At 40.3% G+C, this 15673-nt stretch overlaps 1 protein-coding gene across 7 annotated transcripts in view; it reads left to right on the top strand.

Annotated features, from left to right (window-relative positions):
• The window catches only part of INPP4B (inositol polyphosphate-4-phosphatase type II B), a 563010-nt gene that overhangs the window by 370735 nt on the left and 176602 nt on the right, over positions 1–15673 (top strand). For 5 of the 7 annotated variants that reach the window (XM_036311860.1, XM_036311863.1, XM_036311861.1 and 2 more), the window contains 2 exons: positions 3822–3872; positions 11015–11094. In XM_036311860.1, the coding sequence (XP_036167753.1) occupies positions 3822–3872; positions 11015–11094 (131 nt within the window). Of the gene's footprint in view, positions 1–3821; positions 3873–9838; positions 10680–11014; positions 11095–15673 lie in introns of those variants that run through there. The other 2 variants (XM_036311865.1, XM_036311866.1) reach the window with 2 other exon arrangements.

Here is a 15673-nt window from a genome sequence, read left to right as displayed (position 1 = left end):
GCCATATGCCTGGGTATCGGGTTCTATCCCCAGTGTGAGTCATGCAGGAGGCAGCTGATCAGTGATTCTCTGTCATCATTGATGTTTCTGTCTCTCTCTTCCTCTCTGAAATCAATAAAAATATATTTAAAAAATAAATGCATCATTGATGTGTAACCTACATGTCATGATATCAATAGCATTGACCTTAAATATAAATGTTTTAAATATACATGCATACTAATATAAACAAATGTTTCATATGAAAATCTGACTTTATAGAATTTAAAATTGGTTTACAAAAGTTTTGTCTTTCAGTTTCTCAAAGTCAGAAACTCTAAATCAGTGATTTACTGGTAAACATAACTTGATTTAGGAAAATGTGACATATGTGTACTTTTCAAAAGTGCTTCTATTAAGTGAAGTAACACACAGTTTCACACACATGTTGGATGTGGCAATCTTGTCTGTAGATATCTTTAGATTTCTTTAAATTGTGCACAAATTTGGATTGAGAATCTTGTTTCTCTAGTTTATTTATATTTATAAGGAATAAGTATTCTACTGATAAAATCAATATAAATTTTGGAGTTTAATGACCATGTTGCAGGAATTTTTACTATTAATTCCAACTTGTCCAACATTATATATCACATAGTTTATGCATTTCTGCATATATTGACCCTTACCAGCTTCTGACTTTTTCACTTTATTTCTAAATTCAAGCATATCCCTTTAGATAATGATATTTGAGTGTTAAAATATTTTTTAAATTATGTATAAATATACACATATATGTATGTGTTTATGTGTTGCATGTGTGTGAATACTTATCCACTGTCTATATAGTCCATTCTAATATATATATATGTATATATGTATATATATACATATATATATATTTCATATGTATATAGTCCATATAAACATACAATATATATGGAGAGAGAGAGAAAGAAGGTGGAGGAGAGTGAGAGAAAGATACCATATGCACATACACACTGTATGATCCACTACAGGCCACTATTAATATGTAGTTTCCTCATCCTTTGAGGCCAGCCAATGATTTCCCTCTAATGAGGCTGAATAGTGCAGCTGAACATTGTGGACTAAACAACACTGATGCAGCTACCAAACTGCTAATGCTCTTCTCAGTGAGCGCTGCATCATGAAATCCTCATGAAATCGAGTGTGTTCTGCAAATTGTGTTGTTTACTCTGGCCCATCTCTCTTGTCATTTATTTTGTGCTCTGGTGAACAATTTTGTGTCATAATGACTGACAAATTGTGCCCACGATAGAGCTGGATATGTCATAAAGAAGCAGAGAAAGAGTGCTAAGCTGGAAGTTAAAATGGACTGTTTCACCACGGCCTGAGGCTTTTTCCCAGGAACTAGAAACCATGGTAAGGATGAGTAGGCCATTAGGAGCTGGTTCACGTGCTTGGACATTAGGAGGGTCATTTTACACATCCCTTCAACCAGGGAACATTGACCTGGCAGGGTCAGGCATGTCAGGGGTGAAAGGATTTTAAAAGCAATGTGATCGACAGTACTGTCCCTCTGGAGGAATTTTGTTAAAATGACCTCTACAGCATTGGTCCAGGTGTCCTGGGTCCCTCTGTTCCATCAGCCCTCCCCACCCTCTGCTCTCCAGTTTAGCAGAGTGTGCTAATATGTACTAGTAGATCTGTATTTATTTATTTCTATTTACTTAATGGAATTTATTGGGCTGGCATTGGCTCACAAAATTACCTTGTTATCTCATTCTTACTTCAACTGAAATAATGTTAACTTTAGGCTTTATGTTTCCTCCTGCTTTTTACTAGCTTTTTCTTAAGTGAGAAAGATAGTCATGATTTCTTTTCATTTGAAACATTTTTGTCTTAAGTAGATGTGGATGAAAAAGAGGCCACGTACTAAACCTGCAAGTCCTGCACGGTGGCTTTTCAAACCCAGAGTCCTAACGTGACCATGCAGGGAAGCCCGCAGGTAGAAATTCCTGGCTCAAAGTGGGTCACAGTGGTAGCCACTTCCTGGGCCTTTAACTTTCCTGTCATGGGTCAATCTTTACCTTTGACATTGTCTTTGTTTTTGAGAATCTAAGATAACGTACCTTTGAAATGTCTGAGTCATTTTCTAGCCCCATCAAAGGTACAACCAGGGGCAGCAGGGCAGGACACCACATTGCTATATTGTCCCCCACATATCCTCTCTGTGCGCTGTAAACATTAACTATCCTGCACTCAGCAGTATCAAAGAAGTGTCTCTACATCTTGCTTTTTATCCAATCCCAGAGAGTTCTCGCTTTGCTTTCTCCTGCCCCCTTAATCTACCACCAATGGATTTCACGTAACCCTCCTTATGTCTCCTCCTTTGATTCTAATGTATAAAATAAACTGCAAAACTGCCACTCTCTGGAGCGGTTTCTCAGTCCGTTGAGATTTTGCTTCCCGGCAGTTGTCATCAGTCCGGATCAGATGCACTCTTATAAGACCTTTTCTTAGGCTGAACATTCTTTCGCCAACATAGAGAACCATAGACTTGGCCACTGAACATTGGAATCCACATCTGGCTTTTCGGCCGGAACCACTATCTTCCATTAATTTGCCAAAATGACTAGCACAAAGGGAGAGAAGAGAGGCGCATGCTCTGTATTCTCTAGGCCTTTTAGAGTTGCTCCTTTGGCCGCATGCATGCGGATCTGTAAGAAAGGTAATATTGTGGACATCAAGGGATGCCCCACAACTGTTCCTGTGGCAAAACTGGTAGAGTCTACAGTGTCACCCAGCATGCAGTGGACATTGCTGTGAACAAACAAGGGCAAGATTCTTGCCAAGAGAATTAATGTATGGATTCAGCATAGTAAGCACTCTAAGAGCTGAGCTAGCTTCCCGAAACATGTGAAGGAACATGATCAGAAAAAGAAGGAAGTCAAAGAGAAAGGTATCTGGGTTCAACTGAAGTGCCGGCCTGTTCCACCCAGAGAAACACACTATGTGAGAACCAATGGAAAGGAGCCTGAGCTGCAGGAGCCCATTCCCTATGAATTCATGGATGACAAGTGTAAAAAAAATAGAAGACCTCTGTACTTATTTTTCAAAAAAGGATCCATGTCTGAGGGCAGGATAGATCACCAAAGTTTGAAAAGGCCCCTAGGAATTCGAATGCCCAGCCAGGTTAAGCGGGACTGCTCAGAAGACTGGTGTCAACTTATTATCTAAGACGTTGATAGTTCACATGGAACACTTTTCACACTTATTATCCAAGGTGTTGATATTTCATTTGGAATGCTTTTCAAACTTCTGAAAAGCCTACCCAGATGACTAATTATTTTACACTGTTTCCCTCTCCCCCAATTGAGAATTAATTTGCAAGTGAATCGATAATGGTATCTGACAATTAGGCCCAGAGTTCTCGAGTGGGAGGGAGAACTTATAAGAACTGTGGATTTGGGTGCTCATTCAGAGAATAAATATCTATTGAGCATATATGAATAACTTCCTCTACACCAGTTCTATCATTTCCCAGGAATATTGAATGAGGGTTGCTTTTTATGGAAATTAAAGCTGATCCACTTACAGGCCAGATATCTCTGTTTGACAAGTGGTGGTGTGTGAGGATCCAGGCAGTCCTGTGTACTCAGAAACATGAGAAAAGCTGGGAGCTATAACAGGACAGCTTCCTTGCTCTACAGTGGGGCTTGTACACAGGTACTTCAGCAATGATTAACCAGGGAGTCTGCACTGACGTCAGACGAAGCAAAGTAAAGCCAGCACCTGCGAAGCTTCTGCACTGGTTTCTACTCCAGATTCACCTGGAAAATGCTTGTTTTTCTTCATAGGTTCGAACCAGTGTCCTGCCTGAACACAAGGATACCCTGCCGGAGATTGGGGTAAGTGCTTCTTTTGTTTCCAAAAGGCGCGCTCATCACTTCGAAGTTAATTATTTGGGTTTTCCTTGGCTTCCTGCCTAGTAGCTGACAAATGAAATGGAGTTACATTGACAGGGTGTGAGTATATGAGGAAGCTCTCTCACGTATTTGCTGAGTTGCATGGAATACATTTCTTATCTCCTGAAAATAATCTTCCAGTGAATCGGGATTTAGGCCGGCTGGCTAGCAAGGCGTCTAGAAGTTGCCCTGCAGGTAGCTGAGATGCAATTCCCAGCTAACACTCCTGGACCACCGGGAGGCTAGGGAAATTGTAGCCGTGAGTTCTACCTCTTCCGGAAGGAGGCAGAGAACCAACCAGCCACAGGACTGTGATGCTTTCTGTTTCTTGCTGCTTAAACCTGTCAGAACATGCCACCTGAACCTGGCAAGGCAGCCCTTCAAATATATGCCTGAGAAGAATGCCAGCCATCTCTGAATCTGGTAGGGTAGAAGGGAAAGGGTATTGGTGCTCGCTCATGCCTAACACAAGATTCTTGTTTCTTCTTGGGGGCTGGTTGAATACCTCTGACTTCAGGAGAATATCCCTGCTTTGTTTTCTGCCTTCACCTCTTGGGCTGCTCTCACTTTCACTACCAGTCTCTGTGCCTAGACTACAGGGGCTTCGTTTTAATTTCTCCAGCGGGCCTAGCAAGGTCTTCCCAGTCTCCGGCCTTCATTGCTCAAGCACTTGTCTCCCTCCCTGCTCTGGGTTGAGATCAGACACCTTTTGTTTCTGTCCACCCCAGGCGCCCTCCTTCAAGCTAGGTCCTCCACTGCACACTGTCATCACACCCTGTACCCATCCTTCATCAAGTGTAAGGCCTTTTGAAATCTGTAACTATTATAAAGTTAATAGCCCTGACTGGTTTGGCTCAGTGGATGGAGCGTCGGCCTGCGGACTGAAGGGTCCCAGGTTCAATTCTGGGCAAGGGCATGTACCTTGGTTGCAGGCACATCCCCAGTGGGAGGAGTGCAGGAGGCAGCTGATGGATGTTTCTCTCTAATCGATGTTTCTTACTCTCTATCCCTCTCCCTTCCTCTCTGTAAAAAAACCAATAAAATATATTTTTTAAAGAAAGTTAATAATTATTTTATAAGGAAGTCCATTTATTTCTGAGGCTGAGGATGAGATGGTTTAATTTTTCCCTTCTTATTGTCCACCTCCCGCCCCAGCTGTTCTGTGTTAAATCCCCCTTGCTTGAAGCTTTATTGCTATCTTGACGTAATTGTATGAATTTCCCTGCTATTTTTTTTTCTCATTCAGGTTCTTGGAATACATCTTATTCATTATAAGACTTGAATCTCTGATTTTAAAGTATTTTCTTCCATCCTCTCCTGACACCGTTTTCCACTGCAGGCTGGCCATCTCTGTGCCTCCAGCAGCCTGTGGTGGGGGCGAGCATAGTCTGGTTCTCACGCATGTCCCACCCTTTCCTGCTCTTGCTGCTCATGCTGTGGTGAGGGGAGAGGCAAGGGGACAGGCTCCTCGCTGCTTGTCCACGGTGAGGGTGAGGGTCCCTTTCTGCTGGCTCTGATGTTTCTCAGGTCAACGCTGGCTAACAGAGTCCTCTGCGTGGCACATGATTGAAATGCTGGCTCTCTCATGAGCACAAACATAGGTACAATGCTTTTATTCAGTGTGGATAGTGCATGTATCCACTTTCCATTCCTGTGGGGTGGGAAACCGTGTAACCGTAACTATTAAGCTTGACAGTTAAAAAAAAAATACACAGGCTCTGAAAAAGGACCTGCCTTGTAGGTTATGCGAGGGAAGATGTTGTGTATCAGCCTCATGATATCACCATCAGCTCTTCAGAGATCTTTGAAAACGTACACCACGGTTCCTGTATGTAGTTTTATAAGAATAGGTCAAAGTATTATTGTTGTACCCATATAACCTCTAAGCCAGCACCATTCAGTAGAAATATAATGTGTACCACAAATGTAATTTTAAACTTCCTAGGAGCCCAGGCTTTTAAAAGAGTAAAAAAGAAACAGGTGAGATTAATTTTAATATTTCATTTAACCCTATACTATCTGCAAAATATTACCACTTCAAAATATAATCAATATAATTATCAATAAATTATTTATCACACTCCTTTTCTCATGCCACATCTTATAAATTTGATGTGCATTTCACCCTTAGAGCACATCTTAATTGAGAGCTACAGCTCAAGGTAGGGCTCAAGCTGGTGGCTACACATTGGATAATGCAGCTCTAGACAGTATTTGGACAATCTTGGGAGTTTCCTTGCAAATTTCATTGTAAAGGAGACATGTACTCTTAATAAAGGCTTAGTTAGATGAATGTACCTAATAGAGGTTTGCCCAGCTCATGGCCATGTGTATGAGGTTGTACATCCTCTGGCTCCTTATGCAGTAGTGCTCGACCAGGGGACCATTGAGGACCTGCTCCAGGGGGGTGTACAACCCCGCTGAGCATCCGGGATATCTGTGACTTGCTCAGAGTCCCTGTGAAGGCTGGTGAGATAAACTGCTTACTTGTACAGTCCCTGTGGAGAGCAGCCAGGGATTGAGTCAGGTGCCTTCCTTTCTTCCTCTGCTTGACATCACACACTCCAGCCAAGTGAGTGATTGAAATCGTGCATGAAGCCATTTAATAATCACCTGCTTTGGGTGCTTGGACCAGAACGATCGTGGTAAGTGCTGCCTGTCATGAGCAGACTAGAGAGGTCAGAGCCACGTGCAGTGCAGGCAGAGCGCTGTCAGAAGGAAAGGCATTGCCACCTGCCTTGGAAATGAGGCTAGTGTGATGGGGGTGGAAGAATGCTGGACCGAAAAGCAAGAAGCCTGGACTGGAATTGGCCTGTGACCAGGTGTAAGCAGTTCACTCCTCTGGGTCTGTTTCTTCCCCTGCAGAATGGCAGTGCCTTAACAAGCCCTGCCATTCTCTGATTCCAGATGGACATTTCTTGGGCACTGCTGAACATTCCATGTGATCTGACAAAAATATGAGCTATAGGGAATCATAAGTAACATGCAACAACAGTAACTGATAGGACCATGCAAACTTTGAATCCTTGTTTTTTTTTGCACTTGTAATCTAGTATTTCTTTTAATTTATATTTTTTCTGAACCTATTGTTTAATGTGTGTGTGTGTGTGTGTCTGTGTATTGCGGGAATTTCTCATAGACTATATGAGAAAATATGTGTGTATATTTTTAAATACTCTGACTTTTCCAAAAAGTACTTAAAGTAGACTTATAACACTTTTCAGTCATCTGACTTTTGAGTGTATTATTATTATTATTTTAAATCCTTACCTGAGGATATGTTTATTGATTTTTATTATTATTTTAAATCCTCACCTGAGGATAGGTTTATTGATTTTATTTTTATTCTGCCTCTCAAAAAATAAAGAGAGAAAGAGAGAGAGAGAGAGAGAGAGAGAGAGAGAGAGAGAGAGAGAGAGAAATACAAAACATTGATAGGAGAGGGAAACATCAATTGATTGCCTCCAAATGCACCTCAACTGGGGATCGAGTCTCCAACCTTTGGGTGCACAGGATCATGCTTTAGCCAATTGAGCAACCCGGCCAGGGCTTGAGTGTATCATCTTAATCACTGTGACAGCTAATACCATGGAATGCCTCCTTTTTTCTGAGCAACGCACTAAGTGCTTTTCCTGGATAGCTTCGGCTCCAATGACAACGACTCTGAGACAGATATACCGTGATCATAGGCACCTTTTTCATACAGAAACTACTAGTAAGGCCTAGAGTGGTGGAGTAGCTTATCCAAGAGCGCGGGTTTGTGAAGGAGAAGACAGAGAAACAAGGCCTGGCAGTGCCATCAGCGGACCCCGCCCGAGGCCTGGGGGGATGATGGAATTGCCTGGTTTCCATCTGAAACAGAATGATTGGTTTAGGACTACACTTCAGACCTCTGAGCTCCAGCTCTAGGGAGGCTGACATGCTTTGTTTGTCTTGTTTATTTTCCCCCTGATATTGGAGCTTCCAGTTTAAAGCCTTTAAGGCGAGAATTTTAGAAACAGGCACCAAAGGAGAGATGGAAAACATTGTTCCTTGAGTTCTACTTGAAATATTTAAAAAACTTAAAAAAATTTATGATTATGATTACAGTAACAGCAAAGACGAAATAGTTTTATATTTTTATCCTTTTGCATTAGGTGAAACAAAATTATTTATTTTACATTCTTGTTGGCTATTTCCCCTCATAGGAATTCAGGTTTCAAAAATAAAGACTGTTTTCCCTCTAATTCATTCTTTTACCGGAGACCAGTGAATATTCATGGGAATGAATGATGTGTTTTCCATTTTTTTTTGGGGGGGGGGGCAGGTGCAGAGGGACCTAGTTTTATTTATTTTGAAGTAAAACTAATACATAAAAACCTTCTAGAAAATAAATGTATAGGCAGGCAATGCCATTGTTGGTGTTGCAATGTGAAATAATTATACATTATCATGAAATTTTGTGGTTTCATTTATGCATTTTATGCAACATGTAGTCCCAGGATAGTTTTGTGTTTTTTTTTAAATAAATATGGTAGCGTTTATACCTACATAACACCTCCTCTAGTTTGATACATTTTTATAATGTAATGCTAGGGCGCCTTTTCCCCAGATTGATTTTTAACATGTTGTGTTATTTCTGTAAGATCTCTTATTATCCTTTGAGATTAGGCATGTGGCTGACAGTTGTGATGGACAAGACGGACCAACGGGCATTCTTGGCACATTGCAGGCATTCTCAGTGCAGCCCCTCTGTTCCAGGTGCTGGGCTTGACTCAAAAATGGTCAAGCCAAGGTCCTGCTTCCACAGCAGCTCCTGGTCTGGTGGACAGGAGAGACAGTCAGTGGCTTATGGTCACAGTCCCTACTTGCAGCTGTGCCTCATGTCGTGTCTGTTGCCCATGTCTGGAAATAGCCACTCCACCTGTCTCCTTGCTGCATTCCAGTCTGGGGCATTTGCTCGTTTTCTTGCTGAAGAGACCACAATAACATTCATGACATGTGTAGTTTTTAATTTATTCCAAAACCCTTTGTACCTTCAGAATCTCAAAAGGCAAATGCTGAGGAATTATGGAGTTTCTGATCAGTTAAAAGTTTTCTTTGAGAATGGATAATAAGTGAGAAATGGAATGTAAATGAAAAACGCTGATTATCAGTGAAAGAGAAAGTGAAACCTCTTTAAAATACAAAATGTTAAATGAAACTTACTACAACAGCATACAATCTACACACTACCATTGTTTTGATTTCTCACATTTCAATGAATTATAGTATATAAATATCTGCAGAAAGAGCATTTCTCCTCGATCTAATAGAATAACTTACTTGAAGCTATGACTATCCCATTCATTCATTCATTCATTCATTCATTCATTGTCAGTAAATATTTATCACATGCCTGCTTTATGCTAGACTGTGGGGGGAGGGTATCAGAAATCAGAATAAAGCTCCTTGAGGAGCCTCAAATATCACTTATTTGGGGGTACAGAATAAGCAGATGTGTGTGTGTGTGTGTGTGTGTGTGTGTGTCTGCGCGCGCGCGTGTGTGTGTTGTGATAAGTGCTAATAAAGAAAAACCCAACAGGACCGGGAACCAGGAATAGCAGAGTCTCCGTGCTCTTGTATACAAGGATGCTGTAGCTAGTATCTCTGATGAAGTCGCGTACTGCTTCTGTTCAGCTGATCTCTCGTGGGCTTGCTCAGCCCTGTGTTTCTTCAGGCTTTGTTCACACAGCTCTTGGGCATCCTTCTGTGCCTCAGTTCACACTCATTTCATCCCTCCGTGAGCCAGTATTTTCACGAACCCTCTATTTTCACCTAACAGTCCCCACCTAACAATTTAGCATTATATGCTTCTGGCTTTGGTGACTCAGTGTCTAAACCATCTCTTTGAGTTTCAAGTTAATGAATTGGGTTTATCACCACTAACATATAAGCATCTCTAATTTAAAAACTGAGTTTATTTCAAATGTTTGCCTTGAAGCCTTTTGGAACAGTTCTTCTATGTTAGAACTTGGAAAAGAGGGAGAAAAATGTGGACCAGAAGCTTTCCTTTCTTGTTATCAACAATTACTCAGCATGGACACAGCCTTTTATGCACGGAATAATTGCACACTTTCCTCTGAAAAGACCCAACTGGCCTCCGGTCTCTCATTCTAGGGAAGCCTGATAGCAGACTTATGAAGACAGAACGTTCTGGAAGATGTAGTGCTGATCTTGTAGCATATTACAATGTGTTAGGCAGCAATGGCACAGACAGTAATATGGGTTTGATATTTTCTTCTTTACTTCTTGACCTTGAGGGGAGAATGAGAAATCCTATTTATGGTATACCACAATACTGTGACTTTTAAATCAGAAGAAGCCAGGAATATTAAAAAGAGATGAAATATTTTTTTATTTGGGAAAAGCACAACCAATTTAGAGTTTTATTCTTTACATTATGAGTCAAAGAGTGGAGAAAGTAGATATTCATAGATAGTCAACACCCGGTATGATAGGTTAAAAAAGCAATTTTAGAAAATGTAACTGAACAAGTCCCATTATTTTTTTTGTGTCAGGATGAAATTGTCCCATGCTAGGATAGAAATAACAAAGGAAACAAACGCTTTTAAGCATTGCTGTGATGGGGGGAAAATAGAGCATTTCTATTTATAACTTGTCCAGAGTCCCACATAAAAATAGCTCCAACAACCAGATTTGCTCATATCTGGAATACAGCGTTGTTGCTACCAGTGACGAAGAATTCTAATAAGAGCGACAGTGGCATTGGTAAATATTGAAAGTTAGCATCTTTCTTTTACCCCAGCTTTCATATGGGGAGAAAATTAGCTAGTGGAACAGTCCTGGCTTCTGTGTCACACATTTTGTTATTTTCCAGGCTGTTTGTCTTTGTTTTTAATGAAAAGAATGCATTTGCACCCCTGAGACTTACCCCATGAGGTGGATATATCAGTGATGATTGTATTTCTGTCCGTGAAATGTTTATCAGGCTACGAGATTTAACATCTTATTCTTCTAGAGACTAATTTTGTGTGATCGCTATGACAGCAGATATATTAGGAACCTCAGAAGTTAATGAAAACTGTTCTTTCTCTCATTTTCAGCGGAGCTTCCTGGGCTATGCCAGTTTTAAAGTGGGGGAGCTACTGAGGTCAAAGGAGCAACTGCTAGCCCTGAGCCTGAGGTGGGTCTCTCGGTCTGCAATAGTCCCATTACAGTGACTAGCCCGCAATATTTACTGAGGGCTGGCTGGGTTTGACAGTCATAGTTCTCGCATATGTTTAGATGTCAGCTCTCAAAGGGCTTACATTCTCCATTGCAACTGGTTGAATTAAAACAGCAATTATTCAAGCTCACATTCAAGTTCACGTTTCAGATTGTCAAAGTTTATTAGCCCTTGTGGTGGGGGATGGGGGGTGGGGAGGGGAATTGCATTATCATTAAAGGGATGACATTTGTTTGAAAGTAAGAAAGCATTAGAAGTGATGAGCAATGTTATTAAATAATTTGTGTTACTTATCAAAATATTACTTTTAAAATCAAGTGCATTTCTCGGATTGAAATATATTGGCTAGAGGCATTGCAGATTTTTTGATGCTAGAGGGTAAAATGATTATTTCCTTTTTTAAAGCTTATTTTGTTGCTATCTTAAATATAAACATATGTTAAAATAGAGTCATATTGAAGCAGACAATAGATAGAGCTGATTTATAGTATAAGGACAATTTCTTTTGATAGAGAAGATGAAATAATCTTCAGGAAGTTCTATAGTGTTTTAATAATAAAAAGAATGTTAAAAATAAATATTTATTTTTAAGTTTATAATAAATTTGAAACCATAGCATGTTGCTATATAACTGTATTCTTTTACAATTATGTGTACATGGAGGGGAGAGCACTGCCTTGCGATATTTATATAGAATCCTGGTTGTAAACTGAAGATGCCCTTCTTTTGATGAAATATAAAGGTGACTCGCAGGGAGAAGATAGTCTCTTAAGTTTGTTTGCTGTCTGACCCAGCCCCCAAGGACCACTTATTACCAAGAATTTATTTTAGTAAAAATGCTGTGATGTCTGTTGGAATTTGTACTGCTGGCTGTCTCCTTTTCTGATTAGTACTGACTCGTACGGTTTTGCATTTTGACTTAATAGGTAGTACACGATTTAAAGTAATTCATATTCATGCCTAAAAGTAAGCGTGGAAGCCACTATCTTCTCTCTGGCTTCCCTTAGGCTGTCTTGTAAACATCTGTTATTTTGTTGTTGTTGTTGTATTTTATTTGGGAAGACATTTAAAATATTGATAGTGTAGGGGGTTTTATTCCCAATAAAATTTTGTTGCATTTATTTTCAGTCTGAAGGGTGTACGGGCCGGCTGAAAAGTCTAGTTTTTCAAAGGCACTGGGGCCCTGGAAAAACCTGTTACCAGCCAAGCATGGTGGTTAGATCTGACCAGAGTGCTGCTGGGTTAAAACTCGGAGCTAACTTAGAACTAGCAGCAGGTCATGCGTTTTTCTAGATAAGATGCTGAGCACTTTATTCCTCCTTTTGCTGACTCACCAGCAGCAGTTGTGATTTTATCATTACTGTCACTAACAGCGGCGTGCTACACAGCAGACACTTCCTGGGAAACCGAAATCAGGGCACTGGAAATTGTTGGTAAAATGGAAATTAGTGACTACATACGATGCCTTTGAGGGAGGGTAGGAACAGAACAGTCAAGTTGAGAGTACGACCCTTGGAAGGAGATAGGAATATAATAATTTCAGATTTAGAGGCTATCAAAACAAATTTCCACTTTTAATTTAATACCCCTAATTCCTGTTCAGTTGCGTTTCATTGTGTTTAAGGAAAACAAATTGAAAAACAATGAGTTGCATTTTCTAAAATAAATAATTGTTGAAAATCATTTCTGAAATGGCTAGGTTATTTTTTTTTTCCCCTTTAGTGCTTTGCCAAGTTTTTCGATTTCCCTCCCTATGAACCAGACACAGTAGACTTATCATAGCCTGTGATTTCTGGTGCTTCGAGTTTTTTTCCTTCTGATGTAATTCATCTTCTCTCTACTGACTAGAGAGTCTCTGAGGTACAGAGCTGGGAACATTAGGTCAGGAACAAAAAGCTTGTTTTGGGTTGTTTGTTTTGTTTTAAATATTTCCTTGTACTGATTATATCTGACTTTTATCCCACTTATAGTCCAGACATTTTAACACAATACAATTCTCAGGTTGTTATGTTTTTAAATATCGAGATGTATGGGAAAGGCTGTTAAAGAAATAAACATTCATCTTCTGTTTATTTTTAAGATTTCCCTATTTTATATAACATTTATAGGTATACATATTGATGCATATACATATGTATCATAGAGTGTGTTGTTGCATATGTATTTGTTTATGTGATTTTTAGGACTATTTTGCTTTCCCACAAACCATAAATACTTATTTTCTACGATCAAATATTTGTGCTTAGAGAAGTTAAGATACAAATTATGATATCTTTACATTTTTATTATTTTATGTTTTATTTAATCTTCATAAACACACATACACACTTCATTTTGTTGTTTGTAAAAATAAAAGAACAACAGATAAACCCTACATATTTGAAATGTAATCCCACAAAGGCTTGTTCTTCACTCCAGAGCTGGAAATAATAAGGAAAGGCTCCTTAAACTATGACATATGGTTTTCTCCACAAGTGCACTCAGCGTGATAAAGACACGAAATTGCCACCATCATCTCACATGTTGTGAGCCTACGGGTGTCCTAGATACCCCAGGGCAGTGAATCAGAATAAGTTTGTTCTTAGAATCCTCTGAGTGCCTCTGAACCTCCGCAGTAACCTGAGACGCACCTTGGCCATAGTCTGACAATACAGTTTTAAATGATAAATTATTTTCTATTCAAGTGAAATTAAACTTGTTTAGAGTTTTAATCTCTTACTACTACTACTATGCTTTTCCTACACAGAGATAAAGACTATACACATCATCTTACTTTAAACACCAGATATATTCTTTAAAGTTCTTTGTATGATGGAATGCTTCTGTAACAACACCTTTTCTTATCAATAGCTACTTGAACCTCAGAGATGAATTTTAAAAACCACATCCATGTGTCTTAATTGTTATATCTATTTTGAATACATTCTACTCTCTTTTGAAAGTCTTCCAGTTAGCTTTCCTAGGTACTAAAAGGCAGGAGTGCAGCCAAAAGTTCTGATGATTTGGCAACACTAATTTTTCTGTATGTCTAAAACATTTTCTCTATTAAACTATAGGCTCGGTGCATGAAATTCATGCATGGGTAGGGTCCCTAGGCCTGGCTGGTGATCAGGGCCAATTGGTGGGGCAACTGGTGGGGCATTCAGGGCCCCCGCTCGCACCTGCCTTGGCTGGCGCTGCCCGCTTACCTGCTCCACCATCCTGCCGCAGTCCTGCTCTTCTTGGGGCCTATCGGGGCCGGCAGTGCCTCCAATGCAGCCTGCTGCCAGCACCGCTGACACCCGCCATGTTCTGCGCCACCCACTGGTGACCAATGAACATCAGTCGAACTCCTGCCCTTGGGGATAATTTGCATATTAGCCTTTTATTATCTACACTAATAAAAGAGAAACATGCAAATTGGTGTCACTCTGCTATGCTCACTAGCCAATCAGCTGAGTATGCAAATTAACTCAACAAAGATGGCTAATTTGCATATTCAAGCACGGAGGAAAGACTGAAGACTGAAGAGGCTTGGCTTCTCTGCTGCAGCTGGAGTGAAGGTCTGGGTCCCAGATGTCGGTGGAAAACCAGTGTCGGCAGCCAAGGGAAGGAAGGCCTATTGCATGAATCTCTTTGTGCAACGGGCCTCTAGTATAGGATAAGGGCAGTAGAGATTGACTGGTGGCCAAGAAACCCTCGTTGAGAGAGAATATTCATGATTAATTATAAAACAGAATAGTATTATACTTTATTAAATGCATCAATGGAAAAGTTAGAGGATGTGAATGGCATATAAAACGTAAGTTAATTGATGCTTTTATGTAGAATTTATTAAGAAATGCACATCAGAAAGCCTGAAAGTATGCATAAGAACACTGCATTATTTTCTTGGGCATGAACAAGCAGAAACACAGACAAGTCAGTAGCAAATGCACACTCATGATTGATCCAGACATGTCTAAGGGGAAACCTCGCATCCTGGAGCGCTTCCTTCCCTGTGCTTTTGGTGCAATTGAAGCTCTCCCAGAATGGATCCTCTGATTCTGACACTGACTTTGACCTCATAGACGTGTGGGAAGAGGTAACTAACACTATTTGAGCTTTATGAGGGGTTAGCATTTCCAACATCTTGTCAAATTTGATCTTTTAATAGCCTTGCCTGGAAGGTGGTATTATTTCTGTTTCACTCCTAAGCACTCTCCTAAGTTGGATTTGCTAAGGTCACTCAGCTGGGATGGGATGGAAACATGGAGAGGGGAGAGAAGGATTCTCATAGCAAGGATTTCCTAGAGAAGAGACATTTTGCTTAGAATCTTAGGATTCAGTGATTGTAGAGCCCAGAAGAGACCTTGGCACAGCAGGTTCTTCTCGGACACATTTAGTGGCGGGGACTCAAACTCGGGAAGCCACGCATCTTTTCAGTTTTCAAACAGGTCCTTGTTAGAAAAGTATTCTTATTTTATCCTAAGTTTGATTGCCCTGCCGTGGCCCCAGCTCTCTTTCATGGTGTTAAGTAAAACAAGTCTCCAGCTCCTTCTTTGTGATCACATTTGAA

The sequence above is a fragment of the Myotis myotis genome, unplaced genomic scaffold (genome assembly GCF_014108235.1).
Source record: "Myotis myotis isolate mMyoMyo1 unplaced genomic scaffold, mMyoMyo1.p scaffold_m19_p_6, whole genome shotgun sequence".
Classification (NCBI taxonomy): Eukaryota; Metazoa; Chordata; class Mammalia; order Chiroptera; family Vespertilionidae; genus Myotis; species Myotis myotis.
Note: the sequence above shows the minus strand (reverse complement) of the source record. Positions and strands in the feature narration are given on the sequence as shown.